The sequence below is a fragment of the Heloderma suspectum genome, chromosome 6, assembly GCF_057233095.1.
Source record: "Heloderma suspectum isolate Gila_16-S chromosome 6, 16-S_ref, whole genome shotgun sequence".
Classification (NCBI taxonomy): Eukaryota; Metazoa; Chordata; class Lepidosauria; order Squamata; family Helodermatidae; genus Heloderma; species Heloderma suspectum.
The window spans coordinates 58,309,187-58,336,529 of NC_139463.1; the positions used below are offsets into that span (position 1 = coordinate 58,309,187).

Below are 27,343 nucleotides of genomic sequence, written 5' to 3' on the forward strand. Positions count from 1 at the left end.
TTATGGTTTGGTTGACGCTGTTCCAGGAAAAAAAACAGAATTTCCTTCCTTCTACCGGATTGATACTAATCAAATTGCTCAATATGTGGGCCTTGTCCGGCTGCTCCTGCATTTCCATTGGAACTGGATTGGGCTGCTTGCCTTAACTGAGGAGAGTGGCGAAAACTTCATCCAGACACTGACACCAATGCTCAGGCAGAAGGACATCTGTGTGGCCTTCACTGAGATGTTTGAGCTAACAAACCCTCTCCTTCTACAACAAGCACTATCTGGATCTATTCCTAGTGCTTGGTTTGAACCCCAAGTGATTATTGTCTTTGGGGATCCCAACGTTTTACACATGTTAAGATTCTTCTTGACTATTCATGACGAAAAGACCAAGACCCCATTTAAGAAGGTTTGGATCCTGACAGCCCATTGGGAAACTTCTGATAAAGGCCAAAATTTAAACCAGGCCAAATTCTTCCATGGTGCTTTGCACTTCAGAGTCCACAGCAGGGATGTGCCAGAATTCAGACATTTTCTCTGGGCCTTAAATCCACACCGACCACAAGGAGATGTCTTTCTCCAAAAATGGTGGGAATTCGCATTTAAATGTCAGTTTCTGAAATCAGGAGAAATCTCTCCGAGGGGAAGGAGGAGCTGTACTGGGGAGGAGAAGGTATGGGATGTGCCGAACGATATGCTTGCAATGACCATGTCCAGTTACAGCTACAGTATCTACAATGCTGTCTATTCTGTTGCACACACGTTACATGCTGTGTCCTCCTCTGGATCCAAAAATGCATTGACAGGGGAAGGCAAGAGGGTGCTGAATCTTCAGCCATGGCAGGTAATGTCCTCATTGAGAGTTGGCAATCTTATAAAAGGCTCCTTGTTGGTTTCCCGGTGGTCTGATCCTGAAGGCAAAGGTTGAGCCTAGGAGAAGGGCTGTTGTTCCGATCTAAAGATCCCAATAGAGACATTCCCCATAAATATTCTTCCATGCCCATCATTTCCCTGGAAGAGCACTGAGTAAAAAGCAGTGGAGAGTAATGGTGCTTCTGTTATAATCCTGAATTTAAAACAGTGACTACTGATGAGGAAGAATCAAGCAAGTTCTTACCCCTAATGCATAGTCTTCTTCTCCACACCCCTCATCTCCCGGAGCAAACAAAAGGCCACTTCTCCCTACGGATGTATGAAAGTCACTTACCTTTTCGCGGATTGTGTTTGCAATGGGGCAGGGAACCACTCCGTCCCTCCCCCCGGAATCCTTGATGGGGGGGAGGGATCCAGTCCTCCCCCCAGAATCCTGCCCGACCGGCCCTGCTCCGCATCTGGCCAGGCCGGTCCGCAGCCGAAGTTCCGGCCGCATCCAGCCAGGCAGCCGTGATAGGCTACATAAGTATTTACGTAGCCTATCATGGCTGGGGGAGGGGGGAAACAGCATACGCAAATGGCAGCAGCTATGGCGGCCCCCATTTGCATTCTCTATTTTTCCCATTTTAGCCTACATAAATATTTACGTAGGCTAAAGCAGCGGAAAAAAAAGGAACACAAATAGCGCCCACTCCCCCTTTTTTTTTTTTTGCTGTAATAGCCTATGTAAATATTTACATAGACTAAAACAGCAAAAAATAGGGAATGCAAATAGTGGCCACCATAGCCACTGCCATTTGCATACGCCATTTCCCCCCCCCCCCAGCCATGATAGGCTACGTAAATACTTATATAGCCTATCACGGCAAAGACCAGGATGACAATGGCGGCTGCGGCAGTCCCAGGTAACCTTCGTCCTGGGGGGAATCCGTGGGGGTGGCGGGGGGTAGTAGGCCATTCAGCCACGGATTTCGGGGGGCCGAATGCCAGTGCACTTGGCCTCACTGAAATCCGTGGTAGAATTCTCCACCATCCCTACTTCTCAACTCTCCCTGCCCCATGTTCATTCTTGCTGGGCAGCATGAGATCTCCTCAGGTGTTGCTCGCCTTGATGGCACCACCCTTCTTCCTCTGACACACAGGCAAGGATATGAGGGTATTTTGCAGAAAGGAGACACCAAAGAAGAAAGGCCAAACCACTTGGCAAGCATATTTGAGCAATTGGCCAATGAAGCCATCTTAATGCATCTTCAGTGTTGATCTAAGCAATCGAGTAAAGAAAAAAGAAGTCGTCTCCTAACTTGATGGCAGTCACAGAATGTCAGTAGACACCAGAACTCACTCACAATTACGATGTTTATAATTCTCTCTTCCATTTCAGATCCTTGCCTCTTTGAGGAACGTCCGGTTTAACAACAGTGCTGGAGATGAAGTCTCTTTCTTTAAAAAGGGAGAGAGATACGATATTGTGAATTTGATTTTCTTTCCAAATGAATCTTTTGCTCACACCAAAGTTGGACAGGTGGATCCGGAAGCTCCGCCTGAGAAGGACTTCACCATTCATGCTGATGCAATCGTGTGGGCTACAGAGGTGGGTTTGAAGTGAATGTCATGGGGGCAATAAAGACTGTTGTAGTTCTATCACTTGAGCATGAAAGGTGTCTTCCTAGATAAGACCAAAAGCCTATTGAGTGCAGGGAGGGGTCCTTGTCCAGTGAGAAAGATCCATCTTTGCATGCAAAATCCTAGGTAGAGTCCTTGGCATCTCCAGGTATGGCTGGGAAATGGTCCCTGTCTTAAACCTTGGAGAGGCACTTCCAATCAGTACAGATAATACTGGGCTAGGTAGACCAAGGATCTGATGCAGTAGGAGGCAGCTTCATGCTTTTGTTTCTGTATGAGCATATCTATTCACATCAGCTTCCATTAGGATGATTCTAAGAAACCTGCAGAAAAGATTCAGCCTTTCTAAATTGGTGATCCTATGCATTGTGTAATGGGAAACTCTGTTGAGTAACTCTGTCGTATTTTTGTGCAACATCCATTGCATGTAAACCCTCAAACATTTCTCTCTTCTCTTTTAGGTTTCTCCATCTGCAAGGTGTGTGGAATGGTGCTCCCCAGGGCACCAGAGAAAAGTTCCAGAGGGGAAGCCGGTTTGCTGCTACAGATGTGATCGTTGTCCAGAAGGGACGATTTCCAACCACACAGGTAGCTCAAGCATTCAGAGTAGGGATGTCAGAGAATTCTGCGACGGATCTCGGTGAGGCCGAATGCAAGTGCATTCGGCCACCCGAAATCCATTGTGGAACGAAGCCCCCCCTCCCCCAACCCACGAAAGTTGAGCGGGACGAAGCCCCCGCCTCACCCCACCCCACGAAAATCGCACGAAACGGAGAACTCCCTCCCTAGGGAACTCCGTCATGCCCCCTCTTTAATGAGCTTCCGTCGTGCATTAAAAATGTGGTTGTTCAGGCAGGCATTTGGGGTGGGTTAGGGTATTTTAGAAAATGTTTTTATTGTAGAATTGTATTGTTTTAAACTGTTTTATTGTATGTTGTACATTGCCCAGAGTGGCTGGGTGACCAGCCAGATGGGCGGTTAATAAATTTAATAATAAATAAAATAAATAAAACTTACCTGCTCCCGTTGGCACCGACTTGCGAATGGGCGGCCGCCATTCACTTCTTCTTCATGGCCATGATAGGCTACGTAAATACATACGTAGCCTATGACGGCTAATGCAGGGATGCCTTTTGTGTCCCTGCAGAGGCCGTGATAGGCTACGTAGGTATTTACGTAGCCTATCATGGCTGAGTTAAAAAAAAAAGCGTACGCAAATTGTGGTGGCTACGGCCACCGCCATTTGTGTTCCCTATTTTTGGCCATCTTAGTCTATGTAAATATTTACATAGATTATTATGGCGAAAATAAAGGGGAATGCAAATAGAGTAGTGGGCGCTGTTTGCGTTCCCCTTTATTTTTGCCGTAATAGTCTACGTAAATATTTACGTAGACTAAGACGGCCAAAAATAAGGAACGCAAATGGCAGTGGCCATAGCCGCCGCTATTTGCGTACGCAGTTTTTTGTTTTGTTTTTTTACCCAGAGCCTTCCGCAGCTGGAAATCCGGCTGCGGACGGCTCTGGCCTGGGCCTGGCCAGCTGCTCTGTGGAGCTGCCGCAGAGCACAGCTGGCCGTTCGAGGATTCCAGGGGAGGGACGGAACGCTTTCCCATCCCAACATTAACATAATCCGCAGAAAGGTAAGTGACTTTCGTACATCCCTAATTCAGAGCCTTGTCAAAGTGCAGAGCATACTGGGATTAGCATGGGAAGATCATGGGCAAGGAGAAGACATAGCCATTTAACCTATGCATATTTTCTCCATAAAAACCATTGGGGATTGCATAACTTGGTGGTTTACTCTTTTGCAGACTATCCATGAATTCCTGAAGAAACCTATTTAAATACTAAAGGATAATATTATCCTTAGATAGCTGCATTGGCTCACCTTTCCACGCACAGTGTTTTTAACACCATGTTTCCAATGTCGGTTGTTTGGGCATTAGAGATGACGCTGAGCAGTGATCATTTGTTGTAGCAACTGGAGCATGATACTCCAATGTCAAAGAAACTGCTGTTTAATCCCTATTGATTTCTGTCACCTACATCCCAGCCTCCGCACCAACATCCACATCTCCTCTGAAGGAAGTGTGTCATCTGAAGCAAATGACAGAGAGTTATTTATTTATTTGTCCATTCAGAAGGCACTGCAGGTGACAAGCTGTGGTGATGTTCTTACACTTAACAGTTTTTAAGTTCTGGTTACAGACTTTTGATATTTCTTCTTGCAGAATATGGAACGTGGGTCTGCTAGCATGGGCTATCCCACACAGGTGAAAAGGAGCATCTTGTACCTTTCCTGACTCTGCTCTTATGCAATAAGTTGTAGAAATGTAAAGAGAAAATACTAAAAGGGACGTTGCACGCTTATATGTACAGTAAGCCAGGGAACTGATATCTCCATCTCCTTCTTTGTGGGCTGCACTGTCCCCACATAAAGAACATCTATGTCATGTTTGAGATACTTGTGCTCATTCCAGATGCAGATCACTGTGACCCATGCCCAGAAGATCAACATCCAAACAGCAACCAAGACCACTGTTTCCCCAAGAAGACCCACTTCCTTTCCTATCAAGAGACACTGGGGATCATTTTAGCTTCTCTGGATCTTTTCCTCTCTCTGATTACATCTGTAGTGTTGGCCACCTTCATTCTACACCGTGACACGCCCATCGTCAAAGCCAACAACCGACACCTCACCTATGTCCTCCTCCTTTCTCTCCTGCTCTGTTTCTTCTGCTGCTTTCTGTTCATCGGTCGCCCCACAAAGGTCACGTGTCTTCTACGTCAAACTGCTTTTGGCATCATCTTTGCAGTTGCCATTTCTTCTGTGCTGGCAAAAACTGTCACAGTGGTTCTGGCCTTCATGGCCACCAAGCCAGGAAACATGGCCAGAAAACTCTTGGGGAGACAATTACCAAACTCCATTGTCCTGGCCTGTCCCCTCATCCAAGCTATTATCTGTGCTTTCTGGCTGGTGACCTCTCCCCCATTACCAGTCTTGGACTTCCATTCCCTGGCTGGAGAAATGATCGTCAAATGTAATGAAGGCTCAGTCACTATGTTTTACACTGTCCTGGGTTACATGGGTTTTCTGGCTGTCATCAGCTTCATGGTGGCTTTCCTAGCCAGAAAACTGCCTGACGCCTTCAATGAAGCCAAGTTTATCACCTTCAGCATGCTGGTGTTTTGTAGTGTTTGGGTCTCCTTTGTGCCTACCTACCTGAGCACCAAGGGAAAGTCCATGGTGGCTGTGGAGGTCTTCTCCATCTTGGCCTCTGGGGCTGGTCTCCTGGCTTGCATCTTCCTCCCCAAATGCTACATCATAGTGCTAAGGCCCAGTCTCAACTGTAAAGATCATCTAATAAGGGGAAGGACTTAGGGTGACTATCACTTCGAAACCTGCCCTGCTACTCTAGTTTCCTGTCAAGTACACATGTAAGAAGGCCAATAACATTGTTAAATGTGGTGAGTTATTCCTTAAACGACGGGGTCCTTCCCACTCTGGGCTTTTTCTCTTTCCCAGTGAACTGGAAGTGGTTGTCTGTATGGCTTTATATTCCTCCTAAACATCTTTCAATCATATAATTCTTTAAAAAAAATTACACCATTCCACTATCAGGTATCATTATATGGCATGCCTTGGAGGTACAACAAAAAGTTGCAGTATGGTTCAGGGTTAGGCTCACTTCTGAGATACTCTAAATTTGATGGATCTCACTTCCCCTATCAGGAGAACATTCTTCTCTCCTCCATGCCTTTCTCCATTCTGCTAACTGGATTGGTCTTGGGGAGGGGAGGTTTTACTTTATTTTATTGGCCACTGTTGAGGCAACTGGAACTTGAGTTCCTTCGAAGAGGAAACATGGCGGGATATAAATGTGATACTAAATAAAAAAGAATAAAATAAATTGTGTTCAAGTTTCAGTGATTCTCTCAACCTGTTTCCTTCCAGAATGCTCATCCTTCTCTCTTGTTTCTCAGGAGCCCCATTGTGGCTTGGTTGTTGTTGGCACTTGCCCCGTGAGCAAGTGCCAACAAGAGGTGATACTATTAGAGAGGTGATACTAGCAGCAAGAATGCATTATGTTCAGTCATGAAGAATGTCAGCGACACTTATATTTGCAGAGTTGGAATGTAAAACATATGAATATGCTGTTGTGGAAAAAAAGGAAAATGGGGTTGAGAGAAGAGACAACAGTATAACAGATTCCTCCAACATTAGGGACCTTTAATTGAACATTAGAAAAATAATGATGCACATCTCTGTTATAGGAGGCACAGTTGTAGCTCCTGTTAGAGAAGGCATCAGGAAAATCAGGGTCCCGTCATGTGGAATGGAAATCAGGCAGGTGGGTTGTTCTAAGCTTTATAAAATCGAAAAGATTTCACCAACCTTCCTGAAATTTGCAGGTGCCAGAAAGACATGTTTGTTTTACATCACCGGAAAATGTCAAGGAGATTGGTGAAATATTGCAGGAGAAAGGGCACTTACCAGAAAAAAGAAGAAAAAACCTGGTCATGCAAAAGTGTTCCTCAAAGCCTGTGTTGGCTCCCTTTGGTGCCTGTCATTTGTGAACAAAACTATAGGCTCCTTATTTTAGAGTCTGATGTTTTCCTATTCCTTTCTAGTGTCACTGATGGAATTAATTTTTTAAAATGCAATTTCCTTATTTTAAAAATATTTTTTATTAGCATAATGCAAGTCTGTGGGTGCCTCATCATGTGGACCTCGGAATGTGCGGGTGTGGTGGGGAGGGGAATCACTGCCGTGTGGAGGAGAAGCCAAAGCAGCAGCAGACGTTTAGTGGTGCATTTCTGGGACCTCTGTGTGTGTGTGAATGTGGTCAAGTGACACAGATGTTAAAAGGAAAAGGGTTCTAACAGAAATTAAAAAGCAGTCTCCAGACATCGTAATTTTGCAGGAGTGCATCTAACTAAGAGATAGCAGGCAATATTAAAACACCCACATTTTGGACAACAGTTTACTGCCTCAGGCTATTCAGAAACCCGTGGTGTGGCTATTCCTTTTGAAACCTCCCTTCTTCTGTCCACTGAAAGTACTATGGTAGACCCCAGTGGCAGAGACCTATTTATTAAAAGTGCCATAGGGGGTTCATAGTATACATTTGCGACTTCATACTCCCCAGATTCAAATCAACATAGTTTTTTTACATGACACTTTGCAAAAATTAGTTATTTTGACAAGGTGTAACAATTGTTGGGGGGATTTCAACATAGGAAGTGATCCAACTCCGGACAGAACTTGCTTTGCAGGACCACCACTATCTCATCATTTAGTGACTTTTTGGTAAATTTAGATTAATAGATTCTTGGCCATTTTAAATATAGGATCCTGTATGCATACTTTGCCCCTCGCTATCAAACATACACTAGAATAGACCATCTATTCATTCCTTTGACTCATGCTTCTTCCATCGTAAGCAGAGAGATCTATCTAAAAAGGGTATCAGATCATTCAGCTATAAGTCTAACCATGAACCGGATTAGAGATAGGAGCTAGTAGGCCCATGCCCCTATGTACTTAGTGCCCCTATGTACTTAGTGTTTCTGAGTGCTTCTGGGGAGGGCCTGCCTGGGTGGCCAGGCCAGGCCAGGCCAGGCCAGCAGCCTGTGTTTAGGCCTGCTGAGAAGGACTCCATCCCCCAGCATCCTGTGTGTACTGTAGGCTTGTGTTTATAAGGCCACATGGATGGACTACATCCTCCATCCTGGGCTTTTCAGCCTAATCTGCTGTACAATATGCCCCTATTTAGTTAGCACTGGATGGCTGGATGGGTGGGGAACTACTTCTACACTGTACTATATCTGTGATTGTAGGCTGTTCACATGATTTCAGCTTTGCCACATGCATTTATGTCTCCTTTTGCCCAGAGACATGAACATGGAGGAAAGAGGAACCCGTGGTCATTCCGGCACTCAAAAGAGGCGTGGATGCCCCGTGAGAACATACACCGCTGAGGTTGCATTTCAGCGGTATTTTAAGAATGAGATGGAAGAGGAGGAAGCCCAAGGTGTGACCAGCAGCGACAGCAGCCCCAGCAGTAGTCCACCCTGCAACTGTAAGCAGCACACACCACCAATTACTGCCACAGAAAGTGGCACAGGCACAGCCGGCCACAACTCCTAGAGTAAGAAAGTTCATGGATGGTGAGCGGAAGGGCAGTGTCTCCAAAGCAGATGAAAATGTTCCCAAGGAGACTCTACAGTGGCGGAATGAAAGTCAAGATGTCTACGTCATTCCAAAGGATGAATCTGGTAAGACGCTGTCATCACAGGTGCTTGTAAATAAAAAGGTAAAGGTAAAGGTGTCCCCAACCAGTCGTGTCCGACTCTAGGGTGCGGTGCTCATCCTCGTTTCTAAGCCAAAGAGCCAGCGCTGTCCGAAGACGCTTCCGTGGCCATGTGGCCGGCATGACTGAACACCGAGGTGCACGGAACACTGTTACCTTTCCCGCCGAGGCGGTACCTATTTATCTACTTGCAATTTCTTGCTTTCGAACTGCTAGGTTGCTTGTAAATATCTGGATACAAATAAATATCTCTGAATATTTGAATAGTCCCTACATTAGCCTTCTGCAACCTGCAGCCTTCCAGATGTTTTGGGCTACAACTCCCAGCGTTTTTGACCATTGGTCATGCCGGCTGGGGCTGATGGGAGTTGAAGTCCAAAACCTTTGGAGAGAACCATTTCGGGAAGAGTACCCCGCGGGATCTTCTTCTTCAACACCACAAAACATACACGACTGTTTTACATTCATTCATATTCATTGCTGTGAACATATTTCATATTATTAAATTGTTATATGGTACTCCAGTGCTAAAGAAAACCCCACCTCTTTAAAAGAACTGCAATAATTTCTCAAACGAAACACCTTTTCAGTGGGAAAACACTTCAGTGTTTTGTTCTTGCTTTGTTTCCAAAGCCATTCATCATAGCTTGCTGTCTTGTTTGGCCTTGATCTCTTTTAACTAGAGCTGCAATGTGAATGGATTAAGCAATTACATTTCTGAGGATGGTTTTTAAAACAGGGCCTGACTAATCAGGCACTGTTCCCGGGGGACCACAAATGCGCCCCGGAAAAAGGCAGTGGGATTTGCCAAGTATGTGCTCAGGACCAGGCCTATCATTAGGTAGCAGCGAGGTGTTGGGGCACAGAACTGTGGGTGCTCCTCAGACTGCCTTGTAGCTCCTCAGCCAGCTTGTTGTCCTCTGGTGTGGTGGAAGAAGCTCTCCCATTGTCATTGTTCAAGTAAGATTCAGCTATCGCTCTATGTAGGATGGTGGGGTGCCATTTTATCCTTTGCCTCTGGAAGCAAAAGGATTTGGGCCTAGGGATGTCAGAGAATTTTGTCACGAATCTTGGATTTACGTAAAAAAAGATTTACGTAGCCTATCATGGCTAGAATTTTAAAAAGTACCATGATAAGCTACGTAAATGTTTACATAGCCTATCACGGCTGATTTAAAAGAAAAAAAAAACATGTGTGTACGCAAATGGTGGCGCCCATAGGCGCTGCCATTTGCGTTCTTTATTTTGACACGTCTTAGTCTACGTAAACATTTACGTAGACTAAGACGGCGGAAATAAGGGGAACGCAAATAATGTAATAAGGGGAACACAAATGTTTACGTAGACTAAGATGTGTCAAAATAAGGAATGCAAATGGCAATGCCCATGGGCGCCGCCATTTGCATACGCACATTTTTTTTATTTTAAATCAGCCGTGATAGGCTACGTAAACAGTTACGTAGCCTATCACGGCTGACTGCAAGGACGCAAATGGTAGCAGCTATGGCCGCCGCCATTTGCGGACCTGGCTGGCCAGGATTCGGGGGGAAGGGACGGAGCACCTCCCCCCCCGGCCAGAATTTCGGGGGGAGGGATGGAGCGCCTTCCCCCCACCGCGAATGTCACCCTTCGAAAAGGTAAGTGACTTTCGTATATCCCTATTTGGGCCAGCCCTGTAGGTGCTGAGTCTCACACAGTGGTATAATAGAGCTGATGCAAAGGAGTGGACCTTGCAAGGGAGCCAAATATCTCCTCACCCATACTTTTCAGACTTTTACCAATGAGGCTAGGGATGGAAGAATGTCACTTACCTGATCCCGAAGCTTGCTTCGCGGTGGGGGGGAGGCGCTCCGTCCCTCCCCCTGAATTTCTGAGCAGGGGAAAGGCGCCCCATCCCTCCCTGCCGAAATTCTGGCCAGGGGGGAGGCGCCCCACCCCTCCCTGCCAAAATTCTGGCCGGGGGGGAGGCGCCCCGTCCCTCCGGCCGTGAAACCTCATCTCGTGCCGGGACGCAAATGGCGGCAGCCATAGCCGCTGCCTTTTGCATCCCTGGCCTGCAGTCAGCCGTGATAGGCTACGTAAATGTTTACATAGCCTATCACGGCTGACTTATATATATAAAAAAAGCACATACGCAAATGGCAGCGCCCATGGGCAAATAGCGTTGCCCTTATTTTCGCCGTAGTCTACGTAAATGTTTACGTAGACTACACGTGCCAAAATGAGGAACGTAAATGGCGGCGCCCATGGGCGCCGCCATTTGCGTATGTGCTTTTTTTTTTCAAAGTCAGCCGTGATAGGCTACGTAAAGATTTACGTAGCCTATGACAGTGTTTTTCGAAAATCTAGCCGTGATAGGCTACGTAAATCTTTACGTAGCCTATTACGTTTGTTTGTTTGTTTTACTTGGAAATGGTGGCAGCGGCAGCCGGTCGGAAGACCGGCCACCGCCGCCGCCAAACCACCGCCGGAGCCGCTGCCGCCAGGGACATTCGAGCAAGGTAAGTCCCGTCCCAGGGGGGCGGGGGGGCAGACCGTTTCTCCACCAGTTTCCCGGGGCCGAATGCGCTGGCATTCGGCCTCCCCGAGATTCGTGGAGAAATTCTCTGACATCCCTAGTGAGGACATGTTTAGATAACTCTTGTGGAGTTTTCAAGTCTGTACAGTACATTTTTTTTTGCACCTTGTCTCATGTGTTGTTTTCTCAGTGCTAGCTAGTGCAATGTTGATTGATCGCAATTCCAAGCTATGTTTCATAGATTTCTACAAGTACACAGTTTTATTCTCTTGGCTATTACTCATGTGTAAAAGGTGCATTTCTCATGAAACTCCACTTCTATCTATTTTGAATCCTTACAGAGACGCCCACAACCGTCCTCCCTGCATCAGACAGCGGAAGTGGGACAGGTGAACCAGGTCCACAGTTGCCTGCTGATAATCACCTCATTGGCGGCGGCTCAGGTGATTTTGAAAAAAATGCCAGAGGACTTAGCGTCATCAGTGATCCGGACAGCGAAGATGATGAGGAGCTCTTCTATATCAATGATGTCCCTGCTGAGACTGGGTCTGACTCTGTGTTCCACTTCCAGCCTGCTGGGATTTTGGGAGCAATCCCAGACCTCAGGAACAAACATCCCCTGCTAAGCGCTGGTCAGCGCCATCAACAATGCCAACAACAACACCATCCTGGTTGGCCCCCTTAAATCTAACAGTGGGCTGTGTAGCAACAGACAATGCCTCAAACTACCTAAAAGCAGCCCGCATTGCACGGCTAAACCACGTTCCGTGCGTTGCTCACTGCTTGAACCTTGTGGTGAGTTCTGGATTGAGCAACGCCTCCCCAAAAATTGGCAAGCTACTTAAGGTGGCCCGATCCATTTGCACCCACTTCCGGCAGTCCTGCTCAGCAATGGAGGCAATCGGCGCCATCCAACGTAGCCGTGGCCTTCCAGAACACAAATTCATTTTGGATGTGTCCACACGCTGGAACAGCACGTTGCATATGCTTCAGAGACTCTGTGAGCAGAGACCAGCTATAAATGACTACATTACTGAGAAAGAGCACCACTCCAAATTTTTTGTCACACCACATCAGTGGCTCTGGATGCAAGACCTGGTGGACATTTTAAACATATTCGATGAATGCACAATGCTACTGAGTGCAGACTATGCCACACTGGGCCAAGTTCTACCTGTGCTGAAGATCATAGAGGGGGTTCTGAGAAAACCCCATGCTGAGCTTTGTGAGCACACCAGTGCTGTAGGCAGTCAAGTCCCCAATCCTGTAGTTAGGCTTGCTGAATTCCTTCTGCAGGAGCTGGGCACCAACAAACACAACACTTTGATGAGGGGGGACATGAAAAACGTTGCTGCTGCATTCCTTGAACCATGGTTCCAGGAAAGAACAACAAGGGCGGTGCTGCCAAACCAGAACCCTGACTTCCAAAGTGCAAAAACCTATTTGACAGAGAAAGTCATGGAGATGTGCTGGATGAGAAGGGGTTGGGAAGAGTGAGGCTAGTAGGACTACTACCTCCCCTGAAGATAATATTTGCAGCAGTAGCACCATCACCAGCAGGAGGGGCGATGATGACGCCACAGCAGCTGCACCACCAACTCGACATACAGACACAGGGGCATCTTGTGGAAAGTTCTACCTGTACTCCTCAATGGCAGCGGAGCTCGGTGTAAGCGGGAGTGGGCAGGGGAAACATGCCAGAGCAGCCAGGAAAGGATCAGCTTATGATGTGGCTATCCAGGAACTGGAAGCTTATTGCACAGAGAGTTTCTCGGGAATGCAGAGCAGCCCAGAGAGTGATCCTCTCCTATACTGGGAGACAAAATGTGGCATTTGGCCAAATCTGAGCAAAGTCGCCATTTGGCATCTATCTTGCCCTCCCTCGAGTGTGTCCTCTGAAAGGCTTTTCTCCACCACTGGCAACATTGTCACCACCCACTGAAGAAGACTCACGCCACAACATGTCTCCACCCTCGCCTTCATACGCTCCAACAGGGGATGGATTCCCGAGGAGCACATCCCCCCTCCACCACCAGCTGTCAGCAGAGTGGAGCAGTCATCAAGTGATGAGGAGGACCCCTGGGATGATTAGCAGCATACTGCTGCTAATGTGAGCCAAAGTTCTGAGGGACAATGAGGCAGACTCATAATTGTGAGTGTGGTCACACTGAGGTGTCCTGCAGAACTTTGTCCAAACAAGCAGTCCCTGTCTGGCCTGGGAAGAGCCCAAAGCACTGGCGATATGTGGCGGAGCTTTATAATAACTCACATGCAGAGTCCATTTGCGCTGCCCGACTGTGTGTGGTGGGCTATGCAACAGCGTACATCCCTACTACAAACATGCACAATTTTCTGTGCATCCCAGTGTACTTCGCTATCGACTGTATATGTGTATCTGTATCCTTCTGAATGTTAGTATGATTCGGATTCCCCAAATGTATGTATATTTCTAATTCTCTTGATGTGTGCTTTTAATTCATTTAAAATTCTTTCATAAATCAAGGAATTGCTTTCAAAGACCTTGTTGTGGTCCCTCTCTGGACTCCCTCAGCTTTTGGGTTTTCCTAAGCACCGAGAGTTCGATGTGAAAAGATCCCTCTGGTATGCATTTAGTTTACATGTATGTGATATGCACCTCCACATAAAATAAAGCATACTTCATAGAATCATAGAATCGTAGGGTTGGAAGGGGCCTACAAGGCCATCGAATCCAACCCCCTTCTCATTGCAGGAGTCCAAGTCAGAGTATCCCTGACAGATGGCTGTCCAGCCTCGTCTTGAGTGCATTCATTCATAACATCAGGGATGCTGACTGACCATCTCCCCATGAGGGGAGCTTACAGCAGCTGGGCTTGTTTGGCTGGGAAAGCATTCTTGTTGCGGTTAACAGTAAGCAAACACAGAGATCATTGTGTAAAATGATCTAGATTTAAAAAATTATATCTGTGGACTTGAACCAAGGAATTGTTAACTTTTTTTTAGAAAGAACTTTATATACAAACAGAACAGAACAGATCAGAACAAAACAGAGAAACAATTGCAACGTTGGGCTGGGCACTGGCTGGCTGCAGGCCTCAGTTCGGAGGAGGATGCAGTTCCCGTTCCATGGCCTCCACCCTTCTTTGAAGGTCATCACCTGTGTGTAGAAAGAGAAGAATAAAGCACAATGGTAATATGCATCTTGCAGGCAGAGTTGTTAGCTCAGGTGCCATTCTGTAGTACTCCTTACAGGTCCTGCTGAGCCTCTGGACATCTGTCAAGAGACGCCTCAGGAGCACAAGAGGAGGGGCTTCATCTGTGGAAGAAGGGTGGCCTTCCTCCACAGATGCTGCTCCTCTTGCTGCTGGCTCTTCGATCTCCACCTCCTCCTCTTCCTCCTCCTCCTCCTCACTCATCTCCCTCCTCCTCCTCTCTCCTCTCCCTCTCTGCGGCCCTCAGTGCCTCCTCCACCAGCAAGGCATGATGCGCAGCAAATCTAGCCGTGATAGGCTACGTTAATCATCATGTAGCCTATCATGGGGGTGTTTTTTTTTTTTTACTTTTCTTGTAATGGCGGCGGCAGCAGCCGGTCGAAAGACCGGCTGCCGCCCCCGCCCCTGTTGAAGCCCTGCTGAACCGCCGCTGCAACCTGCCACCGGGAGAGACATTCGGGAAAGGTAAGTCCCATCCCGGGGGCGGGGGCAGGGGGGGTGAATTTCTCTCCGAAACTACTTCGGGAGGTCCAATACGTTGGCACTCGGTCCCCCGAAGTTTCGGTGAGAAATTCTCTGACACCCCTACTTACAGCAGCTGGGCTTGTTTGGCTGGGAAGGCATTCTTGTTGCGGTTAACAGTAAGCAAACACAGAGATCATTGTGTACAATGATCTAGATTTAAAAAATTATATCTGTGGACTTGAACCAAGGAATTGTTACCTTTTTTTTAGAAAGAACTTTATATACAAACAGAACAGATCAAAACAAAACACAGAAACAATTGTAACGTTGGGCTGGGCACTGGCTGGTTGCAGGCCTCGGTTCGGAGGAGGATGCAGTTCCCGTTCCAGGGCCTCCACCCTTCTTTGAAGGTCATCACCTGAGTGTAGAAAGAGAAGAATAAAGCACAATAGTAATATACATCTTGCAGGCAGAGTTGTTAGCTCAGGTCAGGTGCCATTCTGTAGTACTACTTACAGGTCCTGCAAGGCATGATGCGCAGCTGTGGGATGTCACAGTAACAGAATGAATGAATTTATATATGTGGTGAGTGAACAAAACCACAGTCATTCATTGATCTGTCTATCACCATGCCCACTACCATAAGAACCACTGATTCTGTCCTCCCACCACAAGGTCTAATGATGAGGGGATAATTAGGGAGGCAGATTATACAGTACTGACAGTTTTGGTGTGATGGGGACTGTCGGACGTCTGTAAACATGCACAGGATTGCACTTCTAGCCACCCTATTTCTACATTTGCAATGCCATGGTATTTATTTATTCTATTGATGCATTGCATAAATGCCACCTTTTTTCCTAGCGCAAGGAACCCAAGATGGCTCACATTATCCTCTCCTCTCCATTTAACGCTCACAACAACAACAACACTGAGGTAGGCTGGGTGGGCCAAAATCACCCAGTGAGCTTCCATGGCTGAGTGGACTGTTCCCAGATCTCCAAGCTCTCAGATGAACACTTGCTCATGAGTTGACTTGAGTGCCAATTAGGGATGTACGAAAGTCACTTACCTTTCCGCGGATTACATTGATGGTGTGGGGGAGACGCTCTGTCCTTCCCCCCAGAATCATCGACGGGGGGGAGGTGCTCTGTTCCTCCACCCCAGAATCCTCGAACGGCTGGCTGTGCTCCACGGCAGCTCTGCGGAGCAGCCGGCCAGGCCCAGGCCAGAGCCATCTGCAGCCAGATTTCCAGCCGCGGAGGGCTCTGGGAAAAAACAAACAACCGTGTACGCAAATGGCGGCAGCTATGGCTGCTGCCATTTGCGTTCCTTATTTTTGGCCGTCTTAGTCTACGTAAATATTTACATAGACTATGATGGCAAAAATAAAGGGGAACGCAAATAGAGCCCGCTACGCTATTGGCGTTCCCCTTTATTTTGACCGTAATAGTCTACGTAAATATTTATGTAGACTAAGATGACCAAAAATAATGAATGCAAATGGCGGCGGCCATAGCCGCCGCCATATTCGTACGTGGTTGTTGTTGTTTTTAAACCCAGCCATGATAGGCTACGTAAATCTTTACGTAGCCTATCACGTGTTTTGTTTTTTACAAGACTGCTGGCGGCGGCGGCAGCAGCCGGTAGGAACACCAGCTGCTGCTGCCGCAGCCACCGCCGCCCGGAAGATCCACCCCAGGTAAGTCTCATCCTGGGGGGGATCCGCAGGGGGCAGGGGGTTGGCAGGTTTCGGGGGTCTGAATGCACTTGCATTTGGCCTCACCGAGATCCATCACGGAATTCTCTGACACCCCTAGTGTCAATGTCTTGGTAGAAAGGTGGGGTGGGTGGGGTGCTAAAATTCAGCAATCACTACATGAAGAAGGATGACGTGCACACACCGAGAGGCTGGTCCTGTTGCTGCTGGGCTGGTGCCAGTCCCCCTGTGTGCACTGTGCAGAGACCGTCAGCAGCAGCATTTCCCTGGAAATGGACAGCGTGTCAGTGTGTAATATGAGTTGTAGCCAGGCCCGCATAATCCCATGCATGTGGATGTACAGGAAAAAGCAATGCAGTTCCCAGCATCCCTTCTTGAACCAGCCAAAGTGGCCGGAAGATGCTGGGACCTTTTTCTGTCCAAGTTCACCAAGCATAGGATTGCAGGCTAAATGTCAGGATTTGTTTGTTTCCATATGAGACCACAAAGAGATAGCTTCATTTTCAGTACACATCCTTGTTTTCATATTTAGTTAAGCTTGATGACGGGATGGGATAACTATAACTTATCAGGCATTTGCCTGTGTGAAAATGGGGGCTGGCCTGCCTTGACCCACACTCTGTGGATGCGCCAGTAGTAGGCGGGGGGGTTGGACAACAGTGCCCTCCTTTCGGCAGCAGCAATCCCCTCTCTGATGAAGGACTGCTTTAGCGCCTTCCATTTGGACCACAATTGTCCCGTTGTGTGATGGTGGCCCGCTCGCTCCATCCTCCTCTTTATCTGGGCCCAATAAATTTCATTGCGGCAGGAGCAGCTGCCAAACAGCACTGCCACCACCTTGCTGCTCCTAATGTTGATGAGGAGGGCCTTGGTCTCCTCATGGTCCCACCTCCCACCAAGCACTGGTGCAGCTATTTTAGAGCAGCCACACTACTACAGACACAAACACGCACACACCAGACAGCCACGCACAACCACCACTTAAATACACACACACACAGACCAGACAAAAACACCACAATGCACAACCACACACACAACCACGCACACACCAGACAGCCACGCACAACCACCACTTAACTACACACAGACACACAGACCAGACTAAACCGCCACAATGCACAAACAACATTGATACAAGGAAATCCACTAAGCACCACCATTAACACACCACCACCACCACACAACAGAACTCAACCCACAAATCACCACGCAGACGCAAACGCAGATGCAGACGACATTCAGGAATTTAGCAGGAAGTTGACAACAGATTTTGCGGAAGTGGAGCGGCAGCCCCGTTTTTTTTAATTTGTGAGTTGGTTAGGTTAACAAGACCAGTAAACGTGAGGATCATCAAGCACAAATACACAGAAATTAATAAAATCACAGTCCCTGTCCGTGTCCGAGAAAACAAGACAGAGGGGGAGTGCACAGAGGGTGGGAAACATTTTGGGCAGCAGCAAAAAAAATACGTAAATAATTATGAAAATAGTGGGAAAGTTCCGGCCAAGGCAATCCCAACAATGGCGAGTGTGGCGGAAGTTACGGGGGGATTCCTCCCAAGGGAGAAAATACAAATACGTCAGCAATCACAACAGACAATGGCAAGTGCAGTGGAAGTTACGGGGGGATTCCCCCCTAGGGAGGAAATACGTAAGCAATCACAACAAGGGCGAGTGCGGCAGAAGTTACATAGGGTCAATTCCGGCCAACGGACACTACGTAAATATTTGTGATGAATAGTCTTTTGCAGAATGGCGGAATGGGATGGGTGGCTGTTGGGTGTGGAGGATTTTTCGACCTTTGCTGCGGATTTATTTACGTAACTTCCGAGGCAGAAAACCCCCCCAGTATTTTGGGGGTTTGCGGACAGCAGAACAGGACGGAGGACGCAAACTGTGGAAATCAAGCAGGACTGTATGAGCACAATTCGTACATCCCTAATGTCAACTGAACGATCATATATAAACTGTCAAACGAACCTAGCTGATGGACTGTTCAGCTAACCCAGAAACTTCCATCTGGCCTGCAAGAGAAACAAACATGCATTTAAGCTTAGACACACAGCTCACATACTATGGTTGCTCCAAGCATCACTGAGCATGACTCTGCCACACCCAGCTCCTCCCTTTCCCCAGTCACATATCTGGGCTAATGAACTTTGGCACAAGCTCAGACTCCATCTTGGATTTAGCTCCTCAGCTCCACACAGGCCCAAGGCCAGAATGTGACAACTCAAGTCCAATCTCAGAGCCTGCCCCACAGAGAAGCAATTGAAACTCCCCCCCCCCCTCCACTGTGCAAAGGGAGCTCAGTGCTGTGGTGTTGTGGTTATTTTGCCACTCTGGAATTGTGGTAAGCCCAGTAATTTTTGATGAAATTTTTGATGAACATTCCCATATAAAAGAGCTACTCTTTTAGCCACATGGCTTAGGATGAAAACGGAATGTGTTTGGAGTAGAGGAACTTACGGTCTTTCTGATTAAGTCACGTTTTCCATTTTGTGTGTCCTAATGGATTTTGACACACAATGGACTGTTTGACCAAACTATCATATTTGGGGAGGGACCCTAAATCCCCACCACCCTTACAAGGAGACCTATTGCTTCAGTATAGCAACATGGGCCTTTCAGGACAATGGCTAGAAACTGTGCCAAGGTTACCTCCATGGTAGCCCTGACTTTTGGGTTGACATCCACAGCAGTGGGTGACCTTAAAGAGAGCTTCATTTCATATTAGGCGCCTATGTTCCAAATGGATGTCTGCCTTCTGGATAGCACTTCATGCATCTGAAGTTGGCTGTAGCAGTCCATGGAAGATTACGCCATTAGAAATGTGTCAGCTTTCAAAGCAGCACAAATTTCACTGCAGTAGATTAACAACGAAATCTGTCTTTCAGCTCAGTTATGGTTTGGTTGACCCTGTCCAGGGAGAAAGAACAGAATTTCCTTGCTTATGCCCGATTGATATTAATGAACTTGCTCAATATGTGGGCCTTGTCCGGCTGCTCCTGCGTTTCCACTGGAACTGGATTGGGCTGGTTGCCTTAAATGAGGAGAGTGGTGAAAATTTCATCCAGACACTGACACCAATGCTCAGGCAGAAGGACATCTGTGTGGCCTTCACTGAAATGTTTGAGCCAACAAAACCTGTCCTTATACAACAAGCACTATCAGGATCTAAGGATGGCGGAGAATTCCACCATGGATTCCAGTGAGGCCAGATTCTTTAGAATCCACCCCCCACCCCCCCATGGAATCCCCCCAGGAAGGCACTTACCTGGGGCTGATACGGCGGATTCGGCGGTGGCAGCGGTTCCGGCAGCGGCTCCGGTGGCGGCGGCTCCGGTGGCTGGTCTCCTGGCCGGCCGCGCCCAGACTGCTGCCACCGCCATTGCCGTCCTTGCAGCCGTGATAGGCTACATAAGAATTTACATAGCCTATCACGGCTAACCCCCCCCCCCCAAAACCCAGCGTATGCAAATTGCAGCAGATATGGCGGCTGCCATTTGCGTTCCCTATTTTTCGCCGATTTATCTCATGTAAATTTTTACCTAAGATAAAATGGTGAAAAAAAAAGGGGAATGCAAATAGCGTAGTGGGCGCTATTTGCATTCCATTATTTCATGCCATTCTAGTCTACGTAAACATTTATTTATGCTATTTGCGTCCCCCTTTTTTTGGCCGTTTCATCTTACGTAAATATTTACGTAAGATAAATTGGCAAAAAATAGGGAACGCGAATTGCGGCCGCCGTAGCCACCGTCATTTGAGTATGCTGGGGGGGGGGTTGCGTGGGGGGTTTAGCCATGATAGGCTACATAAATTCTTATGTAGCCTATCACAGCTGGCTGGCTGGCCGCAAATGGTGGCCGCTACAGTGACCGCCATTTGTGTCCACAGCAGCCGTCCGTGGCCGGAAACCCGGCTGTGGACTGCCCTGGCTGGCTGCTCCGCAGCCTGGCTGTGGAGCAGAACTGGCCATCAAGGATTCCGGGGGGGTCGCCTCCCCCCCCGTCAAGGATTTCAGTGGAAGGGATGGAGCACCTCCCCCCCCCCTTGAAATATTCTGCAAAAAGGTAAGTAAGTTTCATACATCCCTATCTGGATCTATTCCTAGTGCTTGGTTTGAACCCCAAGAGATTATTGCCTTTGCGGACACCAAGGTTTTACGCATATTAAGAGTCTTCTTGGCTATTCATGAAGAAAAGACCAAGACCCCATTTAGGAAGGTTTGGATCCTGACAGCCCATTGGGAAACTTCTGCTAAAGGACAAAATTTAAACCAGGCCAAACTCTTCCATGTTGCTTTGCACTTTAGAGTCAACAGCAGGGATGTGCCAGAATTCAGACATTTTCTCTGGGCCTTAAATCCACACTGACCACAAGGAGATGTCTTTCTCCAAAAATGGTGGGAATTTGCATTTGACTGTCAGTTTCTGAAATCAGGAGAAATCTCTCCGAGGGGAAGGAGGGACTGCACTGCCTGCTGAGCCATAAGCTTGAAATGACCATGTCCAGTTACAGCTACAGCAACTACAATGCTGTGTATTCCATGGCACACACGTTACATGCCATGTCCTCATCTGGATCCAAGCATGAATTAACAGGGGGAGGCAAGAGGCTGCTGAATCTTCAGCCATGGCAGGTAATGTCCTCGTTGAGAGTTGGCAATCTTATAAAAGCTTCCTTGTTGGTTTCCCGGTGGTCTGATCCTGGAAGCAAAGGGTGAGCCTAGGAGACAGGATGTTGGTCCAATCTAAAGGTCCCAATAGAGACATTCCCCATAGATATTCTTCCATGCCATTATTTCCCTTAAAGAGCACTAAGAAGTGAGTAATAGGCAGTGGAGAACAATGGTGCTTCTGTGATAATTATGTAGTGAAAACTGTGGCTACTGAGAGGAAGAATCAAGCAAGCTCTCACCCCAAATACATAGTATTCTTCTCTCCATACCCCCTAGTATTCTTCTCCCCACCCCCCATCTCCAGAAGCAAACAACAGGCAGCTTCTCCCCCCTCCCTGCCCCACATTCATTCTTGCCAGGCAGCAAGAGGACACCACAGGTGTTGTTCGCCTTGATGGCACCACCCTAATTCCTCTGGCACACAGGCAAGGATATGAAGGTGGCTTGCAGCAAGTAGACACCAAAGAAGAAAGGCCAAACCACTGGGCAAGCATATGTGAGCAGTTGCACAATGAACCCATCTTAATGCATCTTCAGTGTTGAACTAAGCAATGGAGTAAAGAAAAGAAGTCTCTATCTTGATGGCAGTCACAGAATGTCTGAAGACACCAGACCTCCCTGACAATAACCCTGTTTATAATTCTCTCTTCCATTTCAGTTTCTTGCCTCTTTGAGGAACGTCCGGTTTAACAACAGTGCTGGAGATGAAGTCTCTTTCTTTAAAAAGGGAGAGAGATACGATATTGTGAACTGGGTTTTCTTCCCAAATAAATCTTTTGCTCACACCAAAGTTGGACAGGTGGATCCAGAAGCTCCTCCTAACCAGGACTTCACCATTCATGCTGATGCAATCGTGTGGGCTACGGAGGTGGGTCTGAAGTGAAACTCATGGGGGCAATAAAGAATGTTGCAGTACTATGGCTTGAGAACAGAACGTGTCTTTCTAGATGAGACCAAAGGCCTATTGAGCCCAGGGAGGGGCCCTTGTCCAGTGAGAAAGAACCATCTTTGCATGCAGAAGTCCCAGGTTGAGTCCTTGGCATCTCCAGGTATGGCTGGAAAAGGCCCCGGTCTTAAAGCTTGGAGAGCCACTTCCACTCAGTGCAGACAATAGTGGGTGAGGTAGAGAAAGGGTCTGATGCAGGAGGAGGCAGCTTCATGTTTTTGATTGTGTATGAGCATATATATCTACATCAGCTTCCATTAGGATGATTCTAAGTAACCTGCAGAAAAGATTCAGACTTTCTAAATTGGTGATCCTATCCAATTGGGAAACTCTGTTGAGTAACTCTGTCCTATTTTTATGCAATATCCACTGCATGTTAAACCTCAACTATTTCTCTCTTCCCTTTCAGGTGCCTCCCTCTGCGAGGTGTGTGGAGGGGTCCTCTCCAGGGCACCAGAGAAAAATTCCAGAGGGGAAGCTGGTTTGCTGCTACAGATGTGACCGTTGCCCAGAAGGGACGATCTCTAACCGGACAGGTAGCTTGTCATTCAGAGCCTTGTCAAAGTGCAGAGCAAACTGAGGTTCGCATGGGAAGATCATGGGCAAGGAGAAGACATGGTTGTTTAACCTATGCTTATTTTCTCCTTAAGAACCATTGGGGGTTGCATAGCTCGCTGGTTTACTGTTTTGCACACTATTCACAATTTCGTGAAGAACCTTCTATTTAAATAATAAAGAATAATAATATCCTTAGATAGTTGCATTGGCTCACCTTTCCATGCATAGTGTTTTAAACACCATGTTTCCAATCTCGGTTGTTTGGGCATTAAACATGAAGCTGAACGGTGATTAGTTGTTGTAGCAATGGGAGCATGATACTCCAATGTCAAGTAAACTGCTGTTTAATCTATATTGATTCCTGTCAGCTATTTCCCAGCCGCTGCACCAACACATCTCCTCTGAAGAAAGTGCATCATCTGAAGTATAGGACAGAGAGTTATTTATGTATTTATTTGCTCATTCAGAAGGCACTGCAGGTGACAGGCTGTGGTGATGTTCTTACACTTAACAGTTTTTAAATTCTGGTTACAGACTTGAGGTTTTTCTTCTTGCAGAATATGGAACATGGGTCTGCTGGCATGGGCTATCCTACACAGGTGAAAAGGAGCATTTTGTACCCTTCCTGACTCTGGTCTTATGGAATATGTTGTAGAAATGAAAAGAGAAAATACTAAAAGGGACGTTGCATGCTTATATGTACAGTAAGCCAGGGAACTGATATCTCCATCTCCTTCTTTATCAGCTGCACTGTCTGCACATAAAAATATTGATGCCATGTTTGAGATACTTTTGCTCATTCCAGATTCAGATCACTGTGACCCATGCCCAGAAGATCAACATCCAAATAGGCATGGCATCCATGGACGCCATTCGCTTCATCCATATAGCCGTGATAGGCTACATAAATACTTACGTAGCCTATCATGGTGGGGAAAAAAGGGAATGCAAACAGAGGCCGCTGTAGTCACCGCCATTTGTGTTCTCTTAGTTTTGCCATGATAGGCTACATAAATATTTACGTAGCTTATCATGGGCCAGTGTAGGGACGCAAATGGCGTCCCCTACACAGGATGCCATTTGCATCCGCACCAGCCCGGCAGCGGCTGGCAGCCCTGCTGCTGGTTGCCCCAGCCGGCGGCTCCGTGGCCTGGCAGCAGAGCAGAGCCAGCCGGGCAGGATTCCGGGGGGAGGAACGGATCACCTCTCCCCACCTGCAGAACCCAGGCGAGCCAGGTAAGCAGGGTTTCGTACACCCCTACATCCAAAGAGGAACCAAGATGACTGTTTCCCCAAGAAGACCCACTTCCTTTCCTATCAAGAGACACTGGGGTTCATTTTAGCTTCTCTGGATCTTTTCCTCTCTCTCATTACATCTGTACTTTTGGCCACCTTCATTCCACACCATGACACACCCATCGTCAAAGCTAACAACCGACACCTCACCTATGTCCTCCTTCTTTCTCTCCGGCTCTGTTTCTTCTGCTGCTTTCTGTTCATCGGTTGCCCCATGAAGGTCACGTGTCTTCTATGTCAAACTGCTTTTGGCATCATCTTTGCAGTTGCCATTTCTTCTGTGCTGGCAAAAACTGTCACAGTGGTTCTGGCCTTCATGGCCACCAAGCCAGAAAACACGGCCAGAAAACTCTTGGGGAGACAACTACCAAACTCCATTGTCCTGGCCTGTCCCCTCATCCAAGCTATTATCTGTGCTTGTTGGCTGGTGACCTCTCCCCCATTCCCAATCTTGGACTTCCATTCCCTGGCTGGAGAAGTCATCGTCGAATGTAATGAAGGCTCAGTCACTATGTTTTACACTGTCCTGGGTTACATGGGTTTTCTGGCTGTCGTCAGCTTCATGGTGGCTTTCCTAGCCAGAAAACTGCCTGACACCTTCAACGAAGCCAAGTTTATCACCTTCAGCATGCTGGTGTTTTGCAGTGTTTGGGTCTCCTTTGTGCCCACCTACCTGAGCACCAAGGGGAAGTCCATGGTGGCTATGGAGGTCTTCTCCATCTTGGCCTCTGGGGCTGGTCTCCTGGCTTGCATCTTCCTCCCCAAATGCTACATCATAGTGCTAAGGCCCAGTCTCAACTGTAAAGATCATCTAATCAGGAGAAGGACTTAGGGTGTCTATCACTTTGAAACATGCCCTGCTACTCTGGTTTCCTGTCAAGTACACCAAAAGAAGGCCAATAACATTGCTGAATGTGCCGAGTTATTCCTTGAACAACGGGGTCCTGTCCACACTGGGCTTTTGCTATTTCCCTCTCAACTGGAAGTGGACTCAAAGGTTGTCTGTATGGCATTATATTCCCCATAGACATCCTTTAGTCAAATAATTATTTAATAATTATCAATTATTAATAAATTAGTGTTATGTACCATTAATACATGGTACATAACACTAATCCCGTCTTCAGTCCCAGCTCCTGCCAACCTAGCAGTTCGAAAGCAAGAAATTGCAAGTAGATAAATAGGTACCACTTCGGCGGGAAAGGTAACAGCGTTCCGTGCACCTCGGTGTTCAGCCATTCCGGCCACATGGCCACGGAAGCGTCTCTGGACAGCGCTGGCTCTTCGGCTTAGAAACGGGGATGAGCACCGCACCCTAGAGTCGGACACGACTGGTTGGGGACACCTTTACCTTTTACCTTTTACCATTAATTGTTGGTCCAGCAGAAAGTTGCAGTATGGTTAGGGATGGGGGAGAATTTCTCCCAGAAACTTCGGGGGGCTGAGTGCCAATGCATTCGGTCCTCCAAAGGTTCGGGGAGAAATTCTCCGCCCCCCCACTCCCCCCAGGGATGGGACTTACCTTTTACGAATGTCGCTCCTGGCGGTTCAGCAGGTCTTCGTCAGGGGCGGGGGCAGCAGCCGGTCTTTTGACCGGCTGCCGCCGCCGCCACCATTACAAGAAAAGTAAAAAAAAAAAAACGCCCCTGTGATAGGCTACGTAACGATTTACGTAGCCTATCATGGCTAGATTTGCAAAGTCAGCCATGATAGGCTACGTTAATCGTCACGTAGCCTATCACGGGTGACTTTGAAAAAAGAAAGCGCATACACAAATGGCGGCCCCCATAGGGAGCCGCCATTCGCATTCCTTATTTGGTCCCTGTAGTCTGCATAAAGATTTACGTAGACTATGGTGAAAATAAGGGCAACGCTATTTGCTGAAATCGGCTGTCTAGCTGCAAATGCAGGACAGGAGAAGCAAGAGGGAACGATCCCCCTGTGCTTCTCCTGCCCTGCATTGCATTGAGGGAACCAGGTTGGGAAGGATGTGTCCACACTGACTGGCAGTGACTCTCAGGAGATTTAGAGCCATTCCCAACCCTAGCTGGAGATCCCGGGCATCAAACTTGGGACCTTCTGCATGAAGACTGTGTTCTCTAGCCCTGAACTCCGGCCCTTCTCTGCCTACCTCTCCTGCTAGCTCAGCTACTCTATCTTCCCCTCCTCCATGAATGGATGCAGACTTGAAAGACTGGTTGAAAAATCAATGGTTCAGGCTGAGCCTGCATTTCATCCACTTTTGGAACCAGAATGAAACTTCCAGACCCTTCACCAGGGGAACCCCTCAGAGTGTCACGAGGAATTCTTATTTATTTTACTACTCCTTCATTCTTTCTAAAGGAGCTAACAGGCTCAACTGCTGTTGCCCTTGGAGACTTCCCCTTGAACCCTCAGGGTTCAGAAGACAGAGGCCACTTCCTGAAAAAACTGTTCCCCCTGTCATGGCAGCTTCAGGGGGAAAGGCAGGAAGTCTAGGCTAGGAGGGAACTCCCTTGTCTCAGACTGGAGAGATGGTGGCCCAATCTCTGTCTGAGGTCTGTGTGTATGAAACTCTCCAGAGAGGAAAAAAAATGGTTTCTGATACTCTGACGTTTCCTCAACAAAGAACTCAGCCCTCCTTTTTTCTTAGGGATGACCGAGACTAATAGTCTCATCAAAAATAAGTACTGGAACTCTTTGACTTCCTCACTATTGAGTTTGTCACCCCTTCGATTTCTGAGGTGGGGAGAGGTGTGGCATAGTTAACCTCTTGATGTCCTGAGCTAAAGCCCCCCCATCTTGTACTGACTGACGTGTCTTGAGGGTAGGGATGTACAAAAATCACTTACCTTTCGCAGATTATGTTTATGGTTGGGGGGGAGGCGTTCCGTCCCTCCCCCCGGAATCCATGCCGGGGGGGGAGGCGCTACGTCGCTCCCCCACCGGAATCGTGGCCGGCCGGCACCGCTCCGCAGGGATTCTGCGGAGCCGCCAGCTGGCTCTGCCAGCAGCCAGACATCCTTATTTTGGCACGTCTTAGTCTACGTAAAAATTTACGTAGACTAAGATGGCGAAAATAAGAAGAACACAAATAGCGTCCGCTACGCTATTTGTATTCCCCTTATTTTCGTCGTCTTAGTGTATGTAAATGTTTACGTAGACTAAGACGTGCCAAAATAAGG

The 27,343-nt window shown here is 47.5% G+C and overlaps 1 protein-coding gene across 1 annotated transcript in view; it reads left to right on the plus strand.

Annotated features, from left to right (window-relative positions):
* The window catches only part of LOC146340941 (extracellular calcium-sensing receptor-like), a 50,740-nt gene extending 27,077 nt beyond the window's left edge, over nucleotides 1–23,663 (plus strand). Inside the window, exons 6-10 of the mRNA XM_084807279.1 lie at nucleotides 2,946–2,962; nucleotides 4,717–4,758; nucleotides 22,038–22,247; nucleotides 22,735–22,861; nucleotides 23,441–23,663. Coding sequence (XP_084663405.1) covers nucleotides 2,946–2,962; nucleotides 4,717–4,758; nucleotides 22,038–22,247; nucleotides 22,735–22,861; nucleotides 23,441–23,538 — 494 coding nt within the window. The 3' untranslated portion in view covers nucleotides 23,539–23,663. The remainder of the gene's footprint in view (nucleotides 1–2,945; nucleotides 2,963–4,716; nucleotides 4,759–22,037; nucleotides 22,248–22,734; nucleotides 22,862–23,440) is intronic.
* The last annotated feature ends 3,680 nt before the right edge of the window (nucleotides 23,664–27,343 follow it).